This window comes from Pseudomyrmex gracilis, unplaced genomic scaffold (assembly GCF_002006095.1).
Source record: "Pseudomyrmex gracilis isolate BER0280 unplaced genomic scaffold, ASM200609v1 scaffold_12, whole genome shotgun sequence".
NCBI classification, from domain to species: domain Eukaryota; kingdom Metazoa; phylum Arthropoda; class Insecta; order Hymenoptera; family Formicidae; genus Pseudomyrmex; species Pseudomyrmex gracilis.
The window spans coordinates 605,764-629,761 of NW_018020596.1; the positions used below are offsets into that span (position 1 = coordinate 605,764).

General features: G+C 43.1%; 3 protein-coding genes across 14 annotated transcripts in view; 1 reads left to right on the forward strand and 2 right to left on the reverse strand.

The window, feature by feature from the left end:
- Positions 1–687: 687 nt before the first annotated feature.
- LOC109863717 (elongation factor 1-alpha) lies at positions 688–5,429 on the reverse strand. 6 transcript variants are annotated; one of them, XM_020444179.1, is made up of 4 exons: positions 5,107–5,429; positions 1,727–2,571; positions 1,145–1,638; positions 688–837 (listed from the first exon to the last, which is right to left on the reverse strand). In XM_020444179.1, the coding sequence occupies exons 2-4, from the start codon at positions 2,547–2,549 to the stop codon at positions 769–771; spliced, it is 1,386 nt and encodes a 461-aa protein (XP_020299768.1). In that variant the 5' UTR covers positions 2,550–2,571; positions 5,107–5,429; the 3' UTR covers positions 688–768. The 6 variants fall into 6 exon arrangements, with proteins under 6 accessions (XP_020299768.1, XP_020299767.1, XP_020299770.1 ...); XM_020444178.1 differs by having other exon boundaries at positions 1,727–2,576; XM_020444181.1 differs by lacking the exon at positions 5,107–5,429 and adding an exon at positions 4,824–4,900.
- Positions 5,430–5,619: 190 nt separating this feature from the next.
- LOC109863697 (actin-binding Rho-activating protein-like) lies at positions 5,620–14,220 on the forward strand. 2 transcript variants are annotated; one of them, XM_020444141.1, is made up of 4 exons: positions 5,620–6,297; positions 12,055–12,185; positions 12,290–12,539; positions 12,628–14,220. In XM_020444141.1, the coding sequence occupies exons 1-4, from the start codon at positions 6,271–6,273 to the stop codon at positions 12,736–12,738; spliced, it is 519 nt and encodes a 172-aa protein (XP_020299730.1). In that variant the 5' UTR covers positions 5,620–6,270; the 3' UTR covers positions 12,739–14,220. The 2 variants fall into 2 exon arrangements, with proteins under 2 accessions (XP_020299730.1, XP_020299731.1); XM_020444142.1 differs by lacking the exon at positions 5,620–6,297 and adding an exon at positions 11,155–11,337.
- A 681-nt stretch (positions 14,221–14,901) lies between these two features.
- The window catches only part of LOC109863763 (agrin-like), a 409,371-nt gene continuing 400,274 nt past the window's right edge, over positions 14,902–23,998 (reverse strand). For 5 of the 6 annotated variants that reach the window (XM_020444286.1, XM_020444284.1, XM_020444290.1 and 2 more), the window contains 8 exons: positions 23,686–23,913; positions 22,973–23,595; positions 22,442–22,853; positions 22,068–22,321; positions 21,881–21,977; positions 21,537–21,644; positions 20,800–20,974; positions 14,902–20,721 (listed from right to left, as the gene is read on the reverse strand). In XM_020444286.1, the coding sequence (XP_020299875.1) occupies positions 20,464–20,721; positions 20,800–20,974; positions 21,537–21,644; positions 21,881–21,977; positions 22,068–22,321; positions 22,442–22,853; positions 22,973–23,595; positions 23,686–23,913 (2,155 nt within the window). In that variant the 3' untranslated portion in view covers positions 14,902–20,463. The remainder of the gene's footprint in view (positions 20,722–20,799; positions 20,975–21,536; positions 21,645–21,880; positions 21,978–22,067; positions 22,322–22,441; positions 22,854–22,972; positions 23,596–23,685; positions 23,914–23,998) is intronic. The other variant, XM_020444285.1, reaches the window with a different exon arrangement.

The following is a 23,998-nucleotide window of genomic DNA, read 5'->3' on the forward strand; positions in this document are numbered from 1 at the left end:
TAAGTAAAATAAAACTATAATCGCACAGCGCGAGGCAACAAATCAAGTCTCGGAACAAATCAGCCTTAACGAACCCTTCGAAGAGAAGTGATCGAGAGAGAAGTCTTGCTGGGACGGCGAGCCAGCGGCGGTCGCCTCGGCGTCGCCGGTCGCCCGGTGAGCGCATGTGAAATATCTTGCTGCTCCCGCGATAGGATATCCGACGCGGCCGCTGCGCCTCGCTCGCTCTTTCTTCTCTCGCGAGCGAGAAGAAAACCCCGAGCGCGGGATTGTCTTCGCGACACTCCGTAGTGGTTGTTGTTGTTGTTGTTGTTGTTGTTACTGATGCACGTGTGTGTTGTATCAATTGAAAAACCTAACTACACAGAGTCCAAGGGAACTGAGTACCTGGTAAGATCGGACACATATCGTCAATATCGATTAATAATGATAAACGCGGTAGAACGCGGAAGGCGAACGCTCCTCCTAGCATATGTGAGGCGTGCGAGGGGCGTGGGTGAACTGAATGTGCAGATTCGGATAGATGCGCGGATTCAACACTACCGGGTAATGTAACGGGGGTAAGCACAACATCTTATGACTTTTAGTATTAGTATTTGACGAGTATGAGTCGAGCGGAACGACCGCCGTTGTCGCCGCCGTCGTCGTCGTCGCGTCAACGGCGGCGGCGACACGTTGCGTCCTGACGGTGGATCCCTGCGCGATGGTCACGCATGCCGCCACAGGGCACCAGCCGGCGGACCGCGAGCTTCCGAGGAAGCTTGATGGTTACTTTTTCTTCTGGGCTTTCTCCGCGGCCTTTGTTACCTTGCCCTGGGTATCTTTGAAGGTGACGCTCTGCGGGAGAGAAACATTACACAGAGTTTATGGTACCAGTGTAATATTTTTACCTTGAGGACGTTACGATCGAGCTACTACTTGAACAATTGCCAGTTGTAAGTTTGAAATAAACAGAACGCGGAGAGAACTTTGATGTCTTGCCATTTATATGAAGCGTCGTGATAAACTTGAAATATCTTTTTTTTTTTCTTTTTTTTAAAGAATTTCTTTAAATAGGAAGTCGTGCAGTGTGTTTAGAGACTTTAAGTTAATGTGTTTGAAACGAGTGCGAGAGTTCGCTTTGAAGTTTTCCGTGGTAAATTACCTTGATAACACCCACGGCGACGGTCTGACGCATGTCGCGAACAGCAAAGCGGCCCAGAGGCGGGAATTCCTGGAAAGCCTCGACGCACATCGGCTTGGTCGGTTGCAGCATCACGATGGCGGCGTCTCCGCTCTTGATGCTCTTCGGATTCTCCTCGGTGGTCTTGCCGGTACGACGGTCGCATTTCTCCTTGATCTCGGCGAACTTGCAGGCGATGTGAGCGGTATGGCAATCTAGTACCGGCGTGTAGCCGTTGCTGATCTGTCCTGGATGATTCAACACGATCACCTGGGCGGTGAAATCGGCGGCGCCGCGCGGCGGCTGATTCTTGGAATCGCCGGCCACGTAACCGCGTCTCAGTTCCTTCACGGAGATGTTCTTCACGTTGAAGCCAACGTTGTCGCCGGGCAGCGCCTCCGTCAACGCCTCGTGATGCATCTCGACCGATTTCACCTCAGTGGTAAGAGCCGCCGGCGCGAAAGTCACCAGCATACCTTGAAATTAAAATAATTAATTTAGAGATGAATTATAATAATTAAATTTAGAAATCGTGAAATCTTCAGCGCGAGAGCTATGATTTACCTGGCTTCAGGATACCGGTTTCCACGCGACCGACCGGCACCGTTCCGATACCGCCGATCTTGTAGACGTCCTGAAGCGGCAATCGCAGAGCCTTGTCGGTCGGTCTGGAGGGCGGTAAGATGGCGTCGAGCGCCTCAATGAGCGTTTTCCCGTCGGCATTCCCGTCCTTGCGCTCCACCTTCCAGCCCTTGTACCAGGGCGTCTTCGGGGACGGTTCGAGCATGTTGTCGCCGTGCCAGCCGGAGATCGGCACGAAGGCGACCGAGGCGGTGTTGTAGCCGATCTTCTTGATGTACGACGACACCTCCTTCTTGATCTCCTCGAAGCGGGTCTCCGAGTACGGCGGATCGGTCATGTCCATCTTGTTGACGCCAACGATCAGCTGCTTGACGCCGAGCGTGAACGCGAGCAGAGCGTGTTCGCGCGTTTGTCCGTTCTTCGAGATTCCCGCCTCAAATTCGCCAATACCGGCGGCGACGATCAGCACCGCGCAGTCCGCTTGGCTGGTGCCGGTGATCATGTTCTTGATGAAATCACGGTGACCGGGAGCGTCGATGATGGTGACGTAGTATTTAGCCGTTTCGAACTTCCACAGAGCGATGTCGATGGTGATGCCGCGCTCGCGCTCCGCCTTCAGTTTGTCCAGCACCCAAGCGTACTTGAACGAGCCCTTGCCCATCTCCTGCGCCTCCTTCTCGAATTTCTCGATCGTTCGCTTGTCGATGCCGCCGCACTTGTAGATCAGGTGACCGGTCGTGGTGGACTTGCCGGAGTCCACGTGGCCGATCACCACGATGTTAATATGGATCTTCTCCTTACCCATGATGTCGAGGCGCACCAGCTACCTGCGCTGAAAAAAGTGTCTCTTGTTTGAGATGCAGCGGGACGAGCTATTTAACCCCCACGGCAGGTGGGAAAAAAAGTCGTATCGATCTCGAAAGATGGTCTGATGTTACGTGTGTACAACATGTATCTCGCTATAAGATAGTGGATATGACGCACCGTCTGTCTATAGACTGGGTCTTTGTTGCTAAATTGGTTTTACGTATTGCACAGACTGGAGAAGCAATTTTTAACCGCCGATGTTCAACTTCCTACGCTCGCTTCGCCTATAGATCGATGTTCTAAAACTGTCGCGCTTTGTTGTTTAAATAATCGTTATATATGTACACACACACACACACACGGTAACCAGCAACAGATGCTTCACACCTTGTCAATTGTTTGTTCGGAATGCGTGACGTTAAAGATATTCAGTGCCGAGCGTTTAATGACAATAATTAATTTATCGAGATCTCACGCGCAAAACTCGTTGATTAGTTATTAGAGAGACGATAAATATTGACGAAGGACCTTTTTCAAGCCACAAAGGGTATTGATTCGTTTCAAGGAGAGACCCACGCAGAGCTCGTGAACTCTATCTCTCTTCCTCTTTCCCTTTTTCCTCCCCCCCCCTCTCTCTCTCTCTCTCTCTGCGTGCGTGTATAAATATGAGAGTATCGAATCGAGTGTGCGCAATTATTATTCCGAGATCGTCGAACAGGGCAATTGCCGTCCGTTTTTGCGCACGGAACGTGATTTCACAATTCGATTACATCGAACGAGCCGGTTCAGAGCTTAAAGAGATCGATCGAGGCGTTTCGACGAACTCAAAATGTATCGCACCGGTGCGGCCCAATCCATCCCGCGAGTCCGCCTTTCAGATCAATAAAGGGCGCGCGATGCTGCCCTACAATTCCGATCTACGTACGGGGTGCGTTGCGAGGTGATGCTTTGAGAGAGTCGGCTCTTTGAAGTGAGGTACAAAGAGGTAAATTAAACGAATAAACGGTGGGTTAAAGCCTCTAATAACACACACGAAAGAAACTGTTTCTACTTAGATTTGACGAGAAGTACTTAAACGAGTGTCTAATTTTAGAAAATACAAATTTTTGATTTTTTTTATTTTGTACGAATTACGTGTGTAAAATCAAAGAAAACAGTATTATGTAACAACGCGTCTTGAAAGTAATTTGCATTCTCTCGAAAGCAATCGCAACGTTCTGCGAAATTTGTCAGGGAAAATTGACAAAAAAAAAAAAAAAAAAAAAAACATCCAGAATTTTGAAATATCGTGCTAATGTAACGTGTTTTGAAAGACGTCTATTTTCATCGAGCACACAGGTCGTTTGTGTATTCAGCTGGGTTAAATTACACGGCGAGATAGCAATCGATATTTAATTTCGTAACGCAGCAAGTAGATTATACCGAAATTAGTCGGCCCTAAATTGGCTTACTGAAGTGTTTTCCTTTAACGCGGCCGCAAAACTTATAAAACGGAAGAATGCGCGATTTTACTCATCGACGCAACTTGCGTCTTACGTCTTCAGACCACAGCTTAGAAGATGTAACAACGTAGAAGACTAAAAAAAAAAAAAAAGCTAACATTGATAAAAAAAAAAAAACAGTAAGCCTAAAGAGTGTGTCGATTGGTTGCACTTGTTCGTGTCGCTCGTTTTCTCGCTTTCACAACGGCTTGCAACTCGTAACGCGTATATACCGGTCTTATCTAATAATAGTCACAGCCCCACGAAGGCGGCCATTTCTCAGCGGCGATTACGCGTTTCCGAGGCATCGTTGCGAATGTCATTGCGGAGAATCTCTCGAATCGAGATTCGCCGAATGCGATTTTCCCTCTATCTTTGTTTCCGCGCAAAAATGATCGGAACGCGCGATTTTATTCCGACGTTTCTCCGCGCGCGTAAATATCACCCTGACAATTGCATCGCGATTTATATTAACCAACGTACCGTGTTACGACACGTCATGCAACGAGGTTAAGACCCCGATCCATCGTCGGCGAGTTGGTACCACTTACCGATCGACTGTTGTCCGATCAATCGATCGCAACAACGTACCCCGGCCCGCAGGGGAAAGACCAGCCGGGGAAATAGCGCACTCAGAGGAGAAGCTCGACGAAGGGTCTCTAACGTGCACCACGTAGTAACAGCGATCAACGCCTGATCGAACGCGTAACAATCAAGTCGCGTAATGGCCGGCTTTTCTCGCCGCTTGGTGCCGGACTCGCGCCGCGCGCACAACGACAAATGTCCCTTACCCGCGGGGAAAAGCCCCAACTCTCCGGGGCCCGCACACGAGTTCACACGAGGAGCGGACAAGTCGAGGGCGGTTTCGACTGAGAGAGAGAAGCGGCGCGCCGGCTCAAATCGATACTCGGCTTAGCTGGCAACTGGACAAGCGCGCGTGAGCGAAGCTGGCTCGCGAGCGGCCACCGATCAAAGGTTCGATTTATTTTCTCATTTACAAGAGTATTCGTTTCAGAATCTACCGATCGCGACGACAAAGACGTTGAGGATAATTTAAGAGGAGGATTTACTCACCAGGAGATTTCGAGCTCGACGGGGAGTCTCTTCTTCGAAAATCACCGCGGACGTGCTTCTCCTCGTTTTGCTGCGCACGCAAGCTCGAGCGCAAAGGAAAGAGAGAGATAGAGAGAGAGAGAGCGAGAGACGACGAGGAGGGTGGACAACGAGATGAAAGCGAACAGAGAGAGAAAGAGACAGAGGGGATGCCGAGGGGATGAAACGATCGCGATGCCATCTGAGTGTTGTCGATGCGCTTGCGCTTGCAAGCTTCGTGCACATAGCGACTCTTCCTGATTGGTCCCTGACCGGCCGGCGAGCGTCTATTTTCCTCCGCGGCGAAGACAAAAGAACGACCTCGCGCCGGCCGACGACGACCGCGATCGCGGTGCATTCCGCTCCGATGCGCACGCTCGCGCCCCGGCTTGTTCTGAAAACATGTTTTTTTCACAGTCCGGCTGATACGCGAAGAAAACGCGGACGATAATAATTGGATGACAGCCGATGTGTCTTGTTATTTTATTGATTTTTTTTTTTATATGCGCACGGGGGGATTTGTTTAAAAGCTCATACAGGCGGGGAGATCGAAGCGTAAAGGTATATAGATTCAGCGCCGGAACTTCCCAGACATAAAAAGTATGAAATTGCGTCGATTCATATGCGTGGATTTTTGTGTGATTACATTAACTTAAGGAAACGTCAGTGACGTTTCGAAGCAGCTGATTACAATATTAAATAAAATTTGTTACGACATCTTATTTCCTAGTCTAGTATGCATGAAGCTTTATTTTTTAGAGATTACTTATATAAAGTCGATTATTTTACTTACGTACTCGTAACACTAATCTATCACGTACTCATGTGTACTTTAATAAGATATTTGTTGCAATTAATTGCAATTAAAGAAATTTTAACAAAAATCAAAACAACAAGATTCAATTCAAAATCTTTGAGAAAGATGTCCGCGCGTCACGTGCTCGCTGCGGGTCATAAATAGAACCGAGCAGTCATCGCGAGAAGCCATCGTGAGAGAGGTCAGTGCTGCCTCTCCAGAGAGATCGCGAAGAAAATGAAATTCGACGTGCGCAGTAATGTAATCTAAGAGTAATTGCGTTATGTAATCAAATCTGTGATAGAACTTTGGCGCGGGATCGTACTTACACACGTGTCTTCTTCGAGAGGATGGAGTGCTGTAGCGATTCCGAAGAGGTCAGTGCAAAATCGTAAACGCAACTACGATGCGAGCAACATCAAATTAACAGCATCGTATTCTTATATATTGACAAAATAAATCAAACTTTATGTAACTAAATAAAGTTTTCATAATTCGACTGCGTGATTTTCGATCTTTTTTTTCCTCGATCTAACGCGCGTGCGTATTACATTTCTAACTTTGTGTCTTGATATGCGTAAAATATATACACAAACAACGTTCTTTCCTTTTTCTCAAATACCAACTGTTGATACCAAGACTTCAACGTCGAGTCGCATTGTCTTCCAAGTGTCTGACACTCAAAGGAAGAAGCGGACGCAAATATTGGCTGACTACATCCAAGTCTGTACTACTGGAGCAATTGCTTTTTTGTTGTTTTATTTATGTACAATGTATTTTTCTACTTGTACAAATATTTTTCTCTTATTGTACAATTGCGTTCTTTTACTAAAACTGTAAAACCTTTCTTGTTTAAATCCATCGGCTTTTGAGACAAAATACGCCGCTTTATGAAAGAACGACTCTCTTTTCATCATTTTGATATTCTCGCGGTTGTTGATTTCCGCATCTCAGAGATGATTCACTTCTCTTCCTCTTTGCGGATAATTCGATCATAAAAATGATATATATATATATATATATATATATATATATGTATAATGCGTGCGTAGATTTAAAAACGACGATTAGTCGTCGCGAGTGACGAGCGCAACCGAAAATAACCGACGTCGGTCCGAAATAACTCTAAGGAATATATAGAAACGTAAAGGAAATGCGTGTGTGGAAACTCACGTGGAGATTTCCACATGTGCTCTCCGTACTGTGTGTGATGGTACGGAAGGAGAAACAACTTCTTCGTTATTCTAGTTCGTCGGTCCTTGACGTATTGCCTATTTTCGATCATCGTCGAATACCGCGAACAAAAACTTCGGATTACGAAAGACGAGACACCAGGAAATGTTTACCTCAATTTTGTATATAAAAAAAACGTGCAAACAAAAATTTCGACCAATTTTAATTAAACTCGCGGATACTTCCTGGGTCTTTACACCTTTGGCGCAGCGTGCGTGTTAATTGCACACTTAAATGAACGTTTCAGGTTTTATCCAGGTCGATCGTTACGTCAAGGCGACCTGCTTTCTTTAACCCTTTGTGCCTCGACCGCGCCGAGATGTATCCGCGAGAATTATCTTACGTTAGTTGTCTATTTATTGCTCAATTATTATAGTCTTGAACGTGTGCTGCGGTCTCTCTCACGTGTCTCTACTAAATTTACGACTTTGCGTCATAAACAAATTTCACGGCGCAACGAGAGCGCAATTGAGAGAATAATTCCACGCGTCGGAGGGAAATGTCGCTTTTTTTTCTTTTCAAATTACCACAATCGCTTTGAAGACTGTGAAGTCTCTCTTTGAGAATCGCTCTCGTTGACAAACGTCAAACGTCGCGCACTTTGAACGGTCAAGTGAGACGCGAAAAGACGTCAAACGAGACGAGAATCGCGTCTGGCGCCCAACCAAGGTCGCACGGATGAAGAAGTTACGATCCCTCCTTGTGTGTGTGTGTGTGTGTAGGTGACCCGATCTATATCTTGTCTCGGAGTTGTTCACGACACCGGAGAACGCTGGTGTCCCATGGACACCTTCAAAGAGCCCATAAAAACAAAAATGTTCGATATATTTAGTTTCTTTATTTTTATTCCGACGGACACAGGATGCAATTAAAAAAGTTTTTTTTTTTTTTTTTTTGGAATAAATCTTCGGTTTACTCTCTCGTTATTAAGAATTTGCGACGTGACGAGATTCGACTCGGCATTACCTTCGATTTATAAAGCAGGTGGCGCGTGTCCAGATGAAAGCGAAACGATCCGCGCCGGCTGTGTGACTAACGCGAGACCACGACTGCCAAAATTCTTCGCGATTGTGACGGAAGAAAAGATTTGAGTAACGACGCCTACGTGTCGTTGACACCGGTCGGTAGCGCGTGCGTTTCACGTTGACGCACGTGCGAACGTTTCGCGTCAATGTGCGCTGTTTAACAATTTTCTTAAATTAGGTTTGTCGAATGTTTTAATTATTTTATGGATCGGGTGCAAGATCGCGACACGCTTCGTTAATTTCGACGACGAGCGTTGCCACGTCGGATGTCTGTAAATTCAAGGAAATATAGCTCGGTGTCATTCGGGACGATTTTACGACTTTAATTTGGCTTCCGTTGCGTATTTAAATTCGTCGCGGAAAAAAAAGAAATCGCGATAGAGATTCGCTTAATTAATCCGGCGCGACGCGCCAAAAACCGAGAAGTCGCGCGTTTGATCGGTCGAAGAAATATATACATATATATATAATTGTTTTCGCGTGAAAGTTTCCGATCACCTTCCCGTGTTTAGATACCATTAATTATCAGTCTGAGACGAGGAAACAAGTTCTTGAAGCGTTACGTTTGATACAGAAGAAGAGATAACGAGTTCCCCTTTCCCTCTCCCTCGCATACAACAGATTCGAAAGTTTCTCTTCGGAAAAATTTAATTTTTTGCAGAAAGAAACATTCTTTCGCGGTTTATTTTTTTTTACGTGTTTTTTTATGTGTTTATGAAGAATATGTAGCCGATTTCGTTAAACGTTCGCGTTCCGGTATGTTCGTCGCGCCGCGGACAAAATCTGCGTGCACGGTTTATTCATAGCCACACCACGCGCGGTGCGATCCTTGATGTCGTGCGTTGTCTTAGGTTAAAGCTGGTCTCTCATTATATTTCCGGCGCGGTATTCGTCATTCGCGTCGACGGATTTTACTTTGCCGCTTTTTTTCACACCGAGAGAGGAACGAGAAAAGAATTCAACGAGGAGGAGGTTGTTGTTGTCACGCGGAGGGTCAATGACAGAATTTAATTTATTAGGATTTCCCCCCACGCACACATGCGGCTATCGTTGCACGGCTAATTTTATTTTAAATATAACGCGTAGGGTTTCTTTTACACGTAACCGTCTCTGAAGTTTGCTCGATATGTTTTTCTAAAAAGATTGAATTTTTCTTACTCGGTTCTAAGCGACAAATAAAGAGCAAATATATTGTTAAAAATCTTTGTTTTGTTTTTCGCGAAATAATAAAAATGATTTAACGTGCGCAAGAGAGTTTTCAAGGAAGAAGATTAGAAATTTCACGAATGTTTCGTTAGAAAAGAAAATTTACAATTTGTTTGTTTGGCCATTCCGTATTCGTCACGGCAGGCGAAGTATTTAACACGCGTGCTCGTTCATTGAATTGCACCGACGCAAACATACTGATCTAATTCCGTATTTCCGGTGCGCCGAGAATGCAACGTCATAAACATCAGTTTGTTGAAGATCCATTTATGGCTGGATCATCAGGATACGTTTTCGTTGGTCATTTCTCGCGCAGGTGGGAGGCAGCGATAAAGAAGAGAACTAGATTTCACACTTACCGAGCTCTTCCCCGTAAAATTGATGGGATTATCAATCGAATTACCAATCTCGTGAAATATTTTTAATTGCGACGCTTTGGGCTATCTGGTGCGCGTTTCTGGTTCAAAGCGAGAGACGCGCCGCTCGGGTCGTATATTATCACGAAACTCTGTCAGTGACAAATCGTTGCCGGGCGAAAGTTAATTCGGGAAATCAAATTTGCGCCCTGTCGCTGCGCACACGCGCATGTGTTTCTTCCCCCAATATATTCAGATTTCCCGAATAGCCGCCGTGTGACGAACGTCACTAATCTCGCGGGCTGATGCAATTTCAATCATTTATCGGAACTGTCGATTTATGAGGCTCCTAAAATTAATCTGTAAGATTACACACATATTGCAGGTACACACATATCGCACACACACACACACACACACATTATCCCGATATAGTTTTTCGGGAATATACACGTTAGAGATTTGAAATACAGTCACTGGCGCAACACGATATTGCATTTCGCATCGGAATGCTAAATTGCGCAGGAGATTCGTCCTTGCCAAGAGTGACAAGGTAACTAATTTCACGGCAATTAATTATGCCGTTATGAAGAAGGTAACACGCTTCAACATATCTGAGAGTTTCCACATGTATGTTTCCGTGACTATATGTATATACTGCAAAATCGAGAGATAAGCCACACATTCCGTGAGACCGGAGATTGATATTTAACATTGGTCAGGAATGCGCGTCTGCAGATCTCAAATGTTTTCTCTCTTTGGTGTGTAGCAGATTTTGTGTGAAACTTGAACGTGTTTGCTCAAAATTCTCTCCTTACTGACGAACTGGATTCCTGACTTGTTGCGCGTTCTATCATTTAAAGATAATTGCGTACCTACTTGGACGTCGATAAAAAATAGAACTGTTTTGTATTAAAACGTTGTTGAAAAAATAATAAAATTTAAACTACGTGTATCTGCATAAAATTTCTTGTATGTTTGCCAACATACAAGAAATTTTATGCCTGCCATTTAATTTTTAGGCCTGCTCTTAGCAAAAACATTCTTACGAATATAAAAAGAGTTCATTTTTTTCTTAGACACAAACAGGTGTAGAGCCTTCGTTTTCGGCGAATATTACATACCGAGTGTTTGTCCGGCAAACAAACAAGGTGAGCGTATTCGTGGGCGTATTCTCGAGAACGGGCAGAGCATGAATGAAATCTGTCGGGCGGGCTATCAAAGAGTCATCACTTCCGGAGCGCGCGCAGAGTCGCGAACTGGCAGCCAATCCAAGAGTGTCCGAGAATCGGCTCGAAAACGCGGCAATTATTTCGCGACCCGCGCCGAAAACTCGAAAGGTGGGAGTCCCTTCCGACACCCGTCGGTTTCTTATAAAAAGAGACGCGCGGCAACGCGACCCCGTACTCTCGCGTCGGCAGTTTTGAGCGAAAACGTCCGCGCACATTTCTCTGATATATCGGAAGTGGAAATCCTATCCGTGTCGGTTCCCAAAGATCAGATTTTTTACTACAAGTGAGATATTCTTTCACCATTAAGGGTGACGACTTGTTGGTAACTTCGTTGAATCGCGACAATTATGTCCTCGCTAATGTATGTGAGTATCAACGGATTTGCTTCGTTACTTTTCACAAGCATGCGCTTTTAAAAAGAGGAAGTTCAATTATATAATTACATAATTTCAAAATAATTTATAATTCAAGTTTTTTTAATTTGTGAATAAATATATATAGAATGAGACGAAATATAAGATTTTTCCTTAGACAGAAAAAATTAGACTCTAGTACATTTTAGAACAATGCGAGGTCAAACTTTGAGAAAATTTGTCATTCAAGTACGACTTGCGTAACCTACTTCGAGTCTACGTTTGTTTATGTTAACATTTGTAGCAACAGACAGATGTTAGTCGAGACGTACTTGATCGACGAGCTTTTATTACGAAGCTGATATTTCCGCCGGGAAATCTAAATGAGAAAATGTCGATTAATTTTTTTTTTTTTTTTTTTTTTGAATTATCTCTCCTTTTCTACGTATTTTATCCTATTTTACACCTACGTACTATATAAGAATTTGTCAAGATGCCATTCAGACGTCGTCTTTTATGGTCAGGGTCACTCCGTGTGTTCTGTTTTGGCGGAATTCCAAAAATTCCTGGCTTATTGGGCGTCGAATGAACTTAACTCGATGACGTCTGTCAAGCGTTGCGGTCTTCCTTTGACAATCGCGAATTCGAAATTTTCCAACGTTCGCGTTTTTAACACGATGTGCGTTTTGATAAATCGTTATCGTAAATTATGCTTTTTTGTTTTCAAAGGAGTCTTTCGGTGCCAAGGTTGCCATGTTCAACCAAAAGGCCAGCAAACATCAAGACAAGCAAGGCAAAAACCCATTCACGTCCGGCCTGAACATCGAGAAGCCGAAATTCTCCAAAGAAGAATATGGAAGGTGTGTAAACCGTCGTTTGCTGCGAATTTGTTTTCAAAAATTATTTTCTTATTAATTTTCTTATTAATTGTAAATTAAAAAAAAATCAAATTAACTTGCTTCAGACCAGAAGCAGGTTCTTTGTCTGATCTTCGCGGCCGCAAAGCAAACGCTCACATACTGAAAGAAATTCTGGAGCTTTGCGAAATGATCAGCCAGGAAGGCACACCTTGTCGAGATCAACCCGATGTGATCGGCATCATGTTTGGCGACCTCTTCAACATTTATACCAATATTAATGACAAATGCGTAGGATTGCTCTTGAGAGCGAGGAAACAAAAATTTGTGGAATTCGAGGGCGAATGTCTCTTCCAGGCAAGCATCGCAATTTTTCACTTAAATCTAACGCATTTGTTTCATTTTATCCAACATTTAATTTTCATGACTTGTTTTTCTTACACAGAGAAGAGACGACAATGTCCCGATATTTTTGGTCAAACCAATCGAAGAAATTCGCCAAGAGTACAAACAACGATTAGAAGAAGTCCGAAAGGAAACACTACTGGCTAGTTAATGTAAAGTACGTCTACTTCTATTATTTTCGAGAGAATATTCCATTTGGTCTTACTTTACGGTAATACATTTCAAATAATCACATTGTATGTAAATTGTGCGCAAGGTTATTGGATTTTGTACACTGAGAGTGAGAATGAGTGCGATGATGTAAATAATTTGCGAATACAGTGCGAGATAAAAATGTGACGGCGTAGTGTGACCGATGATGACAATGTAATTTGTATGAAAAGCGTGTAAGAGAGTCAACTTTGTAAATATCCAACAATAAATAATCGATACACATACGTCAAGTCGAAATTCGTCGAGCGACAAATATTTTGTTTCTATCAAGCGGTAGTGTAAGAAAAAAAAAAACAATTAATTACCGCAATGATTATTTCAATGCGCATATGTCGTCGATAATTTTTTTAAATAAACGAAGACATTCCTCGAGTCTTCTCTTAATTTTGAGTTTTAGTCACACCGGGAGGAACGGGAAAGTTTTGAAAGGAGAAAAGAACGTGCACCAAGACGGATAATCGCATAATTTATATTTGTATATACAGTCACTTTACAACGCGCTCTTTTTGTTACACAGTGTAGCTCGATTACTTTGGGTCAGCGAACGCCAAGTGGATTTCGGTAAAGACGATATCAAAGTAAAAAAACTAATTAATAATAAGAGAGGGAACGCCCTGCCCGCGTATATCTCTCGCGCGACAAAGATGAGCGACGAGGGGAAACGCCGAGGGGAATTATATATTTTTTTTTTTTTTTTATATGTCCGTCCAAAAAGCGGAAGCTTCGATAAATCTCTTTTAACGTCATGCGACAGACAGACAGTACTAGTTTGTAGCCTCGTATTTTCACCGCGTATTTAGCGCAGAGCGCGGTCTCACTTGAAGGAAGGCTTGTCTGACATTTTCAAAAGCCTATGAGACTTGGTGCCGCAGGGTTCTAATAATTATTTTTTTTATTTACCACGCAGAACATCAACGACAAATCGTAACATTTAAACAGCAGTGAAAATAGGAGGGTTGTAATCGTTTTCCTGAAGGCAGCAAGTTCGATATTACAGCATTCGGATGATGCGCGTCGAATCGCATCGATCATCAAAACACACTGTACACTCCTTCCGAGAAAAAACATCGATCGTAGGATCTCTATCTCTAGATTGGCAGTAGCGTTAGTCATAATATTGCAAAGGAAGCTAAACACGTTTTCTCTTCCTATCTTCTTTGCGTCTTCCTTCGACTCGAAACGGCGATAAAAAATATATTTCTTTATTAAATAAAATATCGACAAAGAGAGAGAAACAAAGAAAGAACAAAATATAATTGCACGAGGTCTGTTTTGCCGCGCGTCGTGTTATTATTAACAAACATTAAAACCGGAATTTCAAAAAGAAGGACTATATGCAGTGATGAAAACAGTTACGTTTTTTTAATAAAACTAGCACAACACAGACGCGCGCTACTCGCACGCTGTGTTACGGTTTTTATTTTAACGTGTTGTACCAGTAAACACAACCTGTCACCGCGATGACAGCTAGTTCATACGTTTTACAAACCATATAATACACATGATGTACATATAAGATATGTCAGAAATAACTCACAAAAATATCAAACTCGAAAAATAGAAAGAGAAGAGAGTGAAAAAACAACACGTGACTAAAGTCACGTGTCTTTAAAAGCGTGACTAAAGTCGTGTGACAGAGAAAATTAGAAAAACACCACGTGACTTTAAAAACGTAACTAAAGATCACATGACAAAAAACAGAGTAAAAAAATATTACATATATGTTACATTATATTTATATACATATATATACACCGTGACCTGGGTCATTGACCTCGCCGCGGTCACGCGACCGGGGTCAGTGACCTCGCCGCGGTCACGCGACCGGGGTCATTGACCCCCGCGGTCACGTGACCGGGGTCATTGACCTCGCCGCGGTCACGCGACCGGGGTCATTGACTTCGCCGCGGTCACGCGACCGGGGTCATTGACCTCGCCGCAATCACGTGAAGTCACTGACCTTAGACACGTGTGATTACGGTATATATATAATATTATATATATATATGTATGTGTGTATATATATATATACTCCGGTATTAATATATATCAGCATTAAGATAAAAGTGGCAACAATCAATATTGAGAAAATCGATTGTGATTATGTACACACGCTTTTTCTGGTAGGATCGAGTCTCGAGAAGCGCAAATATATTTTTCCGTCATTCTTCTTCTATGTCCTCTCTGATCACGCGAGGAACAGTGCGACTGACGAAATGTTTTACAAATTGCTTTGTTTCTTGTTTCTGTAGTTTTCTCCGCCGATCCTCTCTGTTTTCGCTCGCATATTGCTGGTCGTACGATTGCGCTTTTGATATGTCAACGATAAAAGACAAACGGGTGGAAGGGAACGAGGAGTGGTTAAAAAGGGAGGTTAAAAAACTTTCCAAAAGACAAAACTGTCGAAAAAGGAGGAGATATGTATGAAGATTGCGCGCGATTGATATTCGCGTTAATCGCGGATATGGTTATCTTGGACAGCGATCGCAATTGATCAATATACATATAATATCGCAGGATTATTTCACAAAAATATTAATTACATCGTGAAACGTGGCGTGACGTGAAATTGATAAAATTCGCAGCCGTTCACTGGATGACGTGATATCTCAAACAATTTTTTTTTCAAGATAAATCTCTTCAACATATGTTTTGCGTGTTGCGTCAATTGTTTTTTTTTTCTCACGAAGTAACTAGGATTTTTGCGAAATGTACAAAGAATCTTCTCAAATATAAGGTCGTAAAAGAAATCCGACGATGTTCGCCGTAATTTCATATAAGCGTATTTTTTTTTTCAAACCGCGTATTTTGGACGCGTCTCTCACATTTAGCGCCGAACATGTGATTGATGCGAATTTTTCATGACAAAAATGTATAATAATTTCTCAAATGTTATCGGCGAGAACACATTCGACACATTTGGCGATAAATGTGTAAGGTAACGTACAGAGCGAAACGAATGAGGCTTGATCCATACTATCAGGGACGGAATTTGAAATTGGATTGAAAGTTAATTTTTCAGAAAGGCTACTTTTGCGTGCATGCGTGTGTGTGTGTGTGTGTGTGTGTACAACAAACTTTTTTAAGAAAATAATTTCACACACTTGCTTTTTGTTTTCCATCTAACTTACTTATATGATATTATTCACGTCTCAAAGAGTATTGACTAAATCAAATTAAAAAATTTAGAATTCTCTTCTACACAATTTTAAATTCTATAATTTGTGTGAGATAAATCTAAAACATTTAATTCTGCAAATTATATATCTTAAAAAAATAAAAGACACTCTATGCAATCTTACGTTACACATTGATCTCACATCACACATGTGTGATAAATAAAAACATTTATCCAAGTTTTTACGATATATTACGTGCACATTTTGCTGTGCTAATCCATTTGTTAATTCAATGAATTTGTCAGACCAAATTTTTGGGATCGGACATACGTTGGTTACGTTTTACCGTGTTCCAACAATTGTAACAATTTTGTTTACGACACACAAACTTTTCAAGTAGAACCCATAGTTTGAATCAAGCCTTTCACACATTGTTTCCGGAGAGATGTTTGTTAAACAATTTACGTTTAATTTAACGTACGCGGACGATCGACGTGCGATCGTGGACGTTGTGTGTACAAGCTTCATCATCGATCGTTCGTTTGATGCCTCTTCACATGGAAATGAGCAATCGTTGTTTATTTCTGTGTAACTGTTACAACAATTTGCTAATAATCGTAATTATGCGGCGATCATTTTACACGGTAATATAATAATAAACATTTCTTAGACCGTTTCGCATTTTCGATTGCCAACAGTGATTTACCGAAAAATCCCGATTCGATTAATTAAATATTTATTCTTTTGCCAATGTGTTTTATTTTATCTATTTTATGAGACACGCGCGACGTGATATGCAAAGTTTATCTTATCAATGCACATGTGCGCTTCGCAATTGCACGGCTTTTCTATATCATATCCACCATACCGTTTCGACAAACGACGTTATTCAAACGTTAAAAGAACTTTTTTTGTATTCTCCCCGCGCAACTTTACGAGAGCGAGGGTATACGCGATTTTTTTTTGTTTTTTGTTTATTTCTCTTCGGGCTTGCGCACACAATGTTGGCAATCGTAAATAATAATGTTACGACGCTTGCAACCGCAACTAAAGTGAATTACAGTCACCGATGGTAGAAAAACAGCGAAAAATTCGACGGTGTCTCTCAACGTCACGCGTTATCAAGAGTTTTTCGCAAGAAATGCGCGCGCGCGCATTGAACGTGCCGGTGTGTTATCCTCGATTTATTTCGCAAGGGCTCTTCGCGCCCGTTGTTATCTAGTTTTACGTGACCGCGGAAGGAAGCGCTTTTCTCCCCTGATAGTAATCACGTAAACATCCGTAACGCCGAGCGTTTCGTCCCAACCCCCGTCTGATCTCGCCCACACGTGCTGTTGGCAGTTCTGAAGGAATTCTTTGCGGAAAGCTATAGAGAACGCGGTCGAGTCTCCGCGCGAATTTTTCAAGGGAATACAAAAGAATTCAACACTCCGCGAAACTCTGTTCCAACTGTTCGAAGCTCTCGCTCGTCATTGTCTTCGCGATGTTATTTCGCCAGAAGAAAAGTTTAGCCACGCGCTTTCTTTTATTTCGCCGAAACAGACAGAGGATGGGATACGTTATTTAAATAATCAACAACGCTCGTTTGCGAGGTACAATAATTTTTATACGATTAACTTAGGCGATTTCTTCTTTTTTTTTTTTTTTTTAACTATTCCGTCCGGAGGGGAAGAACACGTTCACGTCACTCTGGTTGAACATGCGTGCGTGCGTGCGTGCGTCCGTTGTGTGTGTTTATTTATTTATAATTTATATTTCATATACGTACGTGTGTGTGTATGCGTGTGCGCATATATGATGCGTTTTCTCGGAGTCACGCCGAAAAATAAATGATGCGCGCGTCGCGAGCATCGTTCGAAGGCTAATCCGTGAATTGGTTACGATAACTAGGTCGTTACGATGTGATCTTAGGTCCGGTTATTAATTATTTATTATAATACACTCTAAGAACGAACTCTGTGTCGATTCGTTTTGTTTTTTTTTTTTGTTTAGTAACGCGTGAGGGGATGTTTTTTTATTTACACAGGTCGCATTCGCACAAGAAACAACTTCCGTCACGTGTATTTCTCTCTCTCTCTTTTGTCGCTCACGCACGCCTCGTTGCTGCGAAGCGGTTACGCGCTAACTTCTCTCACAGTTCTCTTGCTCTACTACATACTTGCGAAGAACTTTACTGTTGCATCAATGGTATAACGCAAGCGTGCACGCAGACGTGAGTTCCGATAACATTCCGTTCACGTTCAAATCCACAAGCTAGCGACACGATTGATTTTAATTCCGTTCGAGTTAATTATCTGAATCTATTCTAATTTGCACAATCAAAATGTAAAACATATCAACTGTAATAACATTTAACTTGAGTTTTGGCGATGTACAATACAATAAAATATAAATAAAAATATTATACTGAAATATATTGTACTGAAATTTTAATTAAAATTTAGTGAAAAACTCTCTTTAGTCCTTGCGCAGATAAAAAGTGAATGTGTAAATTTAAACAACTGATTCTTGTAAAATGAGATGTGAGGAGAGCGAGTGTTAACAATAATTTTCTTTACCTTTATGCGAGATCTGAACGCTCACGGATCACGCTCACGCCGGCTGTCATTAATAGCGTCTAACTACATAGAATTTAACCCCGTATTCTGTCCCTCAAGTGGAATGTAGAGTTCTCTGTGTAAATAAGTATATATATATATGTATAATATATATTTATATAATATTATAATCTCTTTTTTGTTTGCGCGCATTTTGTAAAAAGCCTTTCCTACCTAAAAAACAACGTGAGTCGTGTGAGTTTCGCGTTTACTACTGGCAATAAATCAACAAGTTCCTTTAAAATACAATTTTCTCTATTCTGGAAAAATTCCACGATCAGTTGTTTTTTTTTTTTTTTTTTTTTTTTTTAAATTTCTCTCTACCGAACACTCAAACATAACACCGATTTATCTTTTTTCTTCTTTTGTCGTCGATTTTTTCCGCCGCCAGCGCGTTTTTTTTTTTTTTTTAAAGTCAGTCTTGGCATCGTTAAAGGTGGGCTTTAGTAAGTGTACGCGCGTGTATGTGTGTGTGTGTGTGTGTGTGTCTCTCGTGTACAACTTATAAGTATAGATTCTATACATATATAACGTGGGGGGAGGGGGGGCTGTGTCTCCTTTAAGCGAGCCCTTGTCCTTTCGCTAAATTCGCGCCGTGCACATGTACGTATACAGATAAATTCATACATATATATATAATCCGTAGTGTATATTTTAATCTCGTCACCTTAAAAATATATTATTGTCTTTCGATGAAAACGTAGCACTTGACAACTCGCTCTTCTCGCTCTTCCTTCCCCGCGTTCTTCGTCCATCATCGGGCCGATGATGATCGATCGGCGTGAGACCAAACTTCGCGCGAGAAGATCGATACAACATTCTTGCTACTTTCTTCTTACACATGATAAACAAACGATGATGATGTCGCGGAGTGATGAGCGAATGTACACGTCGTCGCTACGATTGAATACTTCTTTTCCCTTATCTCTTACCTACTGTGGATGGCCCTGTGAGAAAAGCAGTACCCGTTTTTCAAGTTTTTTGCGATAGATTCTAATCTCAATGTTCACGTATTCTTCTTTTTTTTTTTTCACACCGCAATATCGGTCTGACCCCGTCGCGCGTTGATTCGGCAGAGCGCAACTCGTTTTCTCTCAAGGAGACATTATCGCGTGTTAAAGTGGAAGGTTATTGGTTCCTGGTTTTCTCTAGTTTTATCAGAATTTGAAACTTTTTCCAGAGAGAGAAAGAAAGAGGATTACGGCGATTGTATCAGTTGAACCGTCATTATTTTAATGTTCAAGACTCCGCGTCTTCCATTTCAAGAAGATTTCGTTTTCCCAGAAATATCTCGAGTTACACGTACCCCGAAGGATGAAAGTTCTGAAGTCTTGTGATGTAATTCTGGTTCCGTTGCAACAATCACCTTACAAGAGAATATATATATATATTTGTATATATATATATATATATCAGACTTTACTGCGAAGTTTCTGATTTCCATTTGCATTTCTTGTGTGAGAGTTTCCGTCCTTTCACGAACGTGATCTCTCTCACGAGATAGGATTTTGCTTCTCTCTCCAAAACGCGTCGTATCGAAGGATCGATGTTGATGCACACGGACGAGAAGGGTTCGTCTTGGTACAACTTTGGCAGGAATCAACACGTTGCCGGTGGATCGAACTTTACTTACGATATCTCGCGTCGACGGTCGTCGATCTTCATCGCGCACCGTAAGTTTAATCTATTAAACACGCTAGGAACAGCAAAGACACTTATCAAGAGTTTTTTCCTGGCGCGGGAGGGGGTTGACGATCGTCGGATTTTCGTTGTCGGCGTTTAGGCGATCGCCGATCTTCCTGCGCGCTGAAAGGAATCGCGTTCGGATCGCGCACGTTAACTCGTCGTCGTTGACGACGACGGCGGCGTCGTCAGGTCGTCGTCGATGGGGTTCTTCTCGGATGTCGACGTCGCGGTGATGACGATCGTCGGACTCGGGGTTCGTTATCATACGTCGTTGTCGTGGCAGAATTCGATTCTTCGTCTGGCCAACTGCAATCGCCGCTTGTCGACGATAAAGTCCGTCACGCAGCCCTTGATGCCGCGATGACCGGGCTTGCCGCCGACGAAGAGCTTGCCGTTGGTCGTCAGCAACGTTGTTTCCGTCGCAACTTTCTCAGGCGTGTGCTCGTCAACCTGCACTATGCAAGCTTTTCGTCGTCGGAACGCTCGGATGTGATGGAAGACTCCATCGTCGATCCTCTCCTGGAATTACGTCAATAAACATTTAACTTTTTCTTTGCGAAGAAAGAAATTGTTTGTTAATACATGTCGTGTGTTTACCTTGCTCTTTACGACTACATTTTCGGTCTTGCTCTTGTAAGTGAGCAACACGTGACCGCCGTGAAGAGACAAAATGAGATGTTCCAGCTTTCCTCTTCCCACCCACGCGATGAGGCCGTCAGGATGTACCGTTCTCAGTCGCAACTCGAACTTGTTCGACTGCTGTCCCCTGCGTCTGAGAACGAACACGCACGATCGTCACGATTATACATAAAAAACAAACAAAGTTCGAAAAAACACTATCATGCCAACAAAAATAATACACTACGGTCTACAAATACAAAGAGTTCTCTACTGTGAGATACACGCTCAGAGAGTTCGAAATAAAAGAAAAAAGAAAAGGTGAACTTTGTAAAGTCTTATGCGAACAATTTTGCAATAATTAATTTTTGTTCCAAACTTTATGTAATCGATCAAAAAAATAGAAAGAAATAGGATTACGTAATGCCGTTAAAAGAACACCCTCTCTTAAAGTGTCATTTTGCAGCAATTATCGTTAATAATGATTATCGTATAATAAAATGCTCGTCTAATTGTATCTTCAACTAACGAAAGGAAACGTTACGTAATCTACGTCAATTAGGTTTATTGCGCAATCACAAACGTTTTGGAAGGGGAGTTTCACGATTAAGGGGGGTGATTGCTAAGGGGTGTGATTTGTCATACGATGCACAAAAAAAAAAAAAAAAATCTATCCCTCAAACGAGTACAGCCATTTTGTCCACTGGAAAACTTACTCCGTGTAATCGTAATTGTCGTACTCGTAGTCGACGTCCTCCTCCAAGTCGTAGTCGGAGTAGGACTCCTCAGAGTACTCGCCGAGGGTAGTGTTAGTCGAGTTAGTACTAGTTGGTGGTTACACAATCAGAAGGTTAGTGACACATTAGTCGTTAAATCAGGAGCGCTAATTAATCTACTGTTTCTTTCTCTCGCTAATGCCGATCGACCGATTACTCTCTAATTTCAAATGCACCTAAATCGAACATCCTAAAGGACGTGCCGTTTTGCGATCTAATGTTTCGGTCGTTGATCTTTTTCGGGATTTCGTTCGAACGGAGTGTTGTGTGTACACATCACTCACCTTCTTCCGGCACGATGTTTGAACTGCAGGAAATTGTCGCCCTCGAAACGCACCGGTCGCTCCGATATTTCGGTGCCGGACACGTCGTAACCCATAACTGTAAAAAAAAAAAAACGAAAGCAAAATTATTCAGCTGAGAGTTAAGATTTTGTTGTTTATTTAAAAAAGATAACGGAAATTCACTCACAGAATTCGCAATGCAGACCGTTGTAACCGGTGGCACACTTGCAGAGATAACTGTTCAGAAGTGGGAGACAGACTCCGCCGTTGTGACAAGGATTTTCGTTGCTAGGACACGGCAGACCGTCGTAAATGTCCGTGTTGTGCTGAGTGACGTTTACCGCGAGATTCTGATACGTTTTACCGTTCACCATCAGTCTCTGCACGGCGCCCACCAGTCCGGTCCAGGCTCCGGACAAACGATGAACTTCTCGCCAGTGTCTAAAAAAGATCAAGTGATTGTAAAGATATCGCGCAAAATTTTTTTCGACAAAAAATTTATTTATTCGAAGTAATAAAAAACTATTGTGACAGCTGGTGTAGCTCGGCGCTGACGCTTACTTGACGCCACCGACGTAGAGTGGCATTTCCAGATTCAATTCCGTGAGAGGACTTCCGGACAATCCTCTGGCGACGGTCCCGTCGTCAAGCTGAAGAACTCCCTCTCTTCCGAGTCTGCTGATCCTCACGCAGTGCCAAGTGTCCCGAGTGACCGGATCCGGCGACGTGATGTTCGCGATGCCGCTCCCGAGATTAAATCTGAATTCCAACCTGTTGTGAACCAGATTCAGACTGATGAAGTCGCCCCGGCCGTTATTCAACTGGCCGTTGTACAGCAGGAGACCGTCGCTCGCGTGCGTCAGGAACCACAATTCGATGGAGAACGCCTTCGCTACGCCCTCCAGACAGGGCAGTTCCAGATATCCGTTGCCGTTCATCTCGGGAATCAGCAGTTCCGTCAGCTCGTCGTCCACTGAAAACAATAGACGACATTGACGTAAATTATCGGTTTAACACATCGTTGTAATAAAAAAAAGTGACTGTATAATTTTTTTGTAATTTCCTGTGAGAATTTTTGAAGCGACCACTCACGAATTTCGCAGTGCTCGCCGGTTCGGCCGGGAGGACACTTGCACACGTATCCTCCCTGCGGCAGAATGTCGCAGGTGGCTCCGTGCTGGCAGGGCTCGCCGATGCAAGGATCGAGCGACTCCTCGCAGTTTCGGCCGGTGAACTGCGGCGGACATATGCATCTGTAGTCCGGCGGCTCGTACTTCTCCACCGCGTAATTGTCGTGATCGTAATTGTTCTCGTACTGAAGCTCGTAATCGTAGTCGCACTTTTCGGTGGCGCAGCGTTTCTTCGCGTTCTTCTTCGTCCTCTTCTGATCGACCGCCGTGCAGTGATTGCCCTTGCATTTGACGATGTTCACACCCTTGCCGCCACCGTTACCGCGATTGTTTCTGTTCTTGCCTCTCTTCTGCAGTCTTCTGCACTCGCGGCCGTTGCACAGGTCCTCCTCGAAGATCGGCTGACACGTCGCGCCGTTTTGGCACGGCAGATTGGCGCACGCGTTGTCGCCGCACTCCTTCACGCGGTAACTCTCGAGAACGTCCTTGTCGTGACCGACGTGGAGATCGACGCTGATCCGGTTTATCTTCAGCTTGCGAATGCAACCGAGGAACCCGTGACTGGTGCCGATATTGTCGTACACTCTGTGAAACAATTCGAAATATTCTTTTTTTTTAAAAGTGTTCAAAGTGGCAACCGCTCTCTTTTGTTAACGATTTTGAATATAATATTACTTGGTGTAATTGGTCGGTATGTTTCCGATAAAAGTGTCCTGATTCAAGTCCAAGGACTTTAACATCCCTTGACTCTGACCGGCGACGTCCTCGCCATCGTTGAAGATCAGAACTCCGTCCTTGTGGTACCGCTTAGCCGCCGCTCTGTGAAAAGTCTTCATGGTTACTCGTTCGGACGACGCGAGTATCACAGGCCCGTTTCCCAAGTTGTATCTGAATTGCACGTATCTAAAAAACAAACACACACACACACACATTTACGGATTCTCTCGTTTAAAGAGCGAGCGAGCACGTAATTATCCAATCGGCCGCG

Excerpts from the sequence above, each read along its gene's own strand:
- LOC109863697 (XM_020444141.1), top strand. The coding sequence starts at position 6,271 with ATGGAGTGCTGTAGCGATTCCGAAGAG. Across the intron at positions 6,298-12,054 it reads GCTGTAGCGATTCCGAAGAG|GAGTCTTTCGGTGCCAAGGT; the intron begins GTCAGTGCAAAA and ends TTGTTTTCAAAG. Across the intron at positions 12,540-12,627 it reads AGGGCGAATGTCTCTTCCAG|AGAAGAGACGACAATGTCCC; the intron begins GCAAGCATCGCA and ends TTTCTTACACAG.
- LOC109863717 (XM_020444179.1), bottom strand. The coding sequence starts at position 2,549 with ATGGGTAAGGAGAAGATCCATATTAACATCGTGGTGATCGGCCACGTG. Across the intron at positions 1,639-1,726 it reads AACCGGTATCCTGAAGCCAG|GTATGCTGGTGACTTTCGCG; the intron begins GTAAATCATAGC and ends TTTAATTTCAAG. Across the intron at positions 838-1,144 it reads TCGCCGTGGGTGTTATCAAG|AGCGTCACCTTCAAAGATAC; the intron begins GTAATTTACCAC and ends TCTCTCCCGCAG.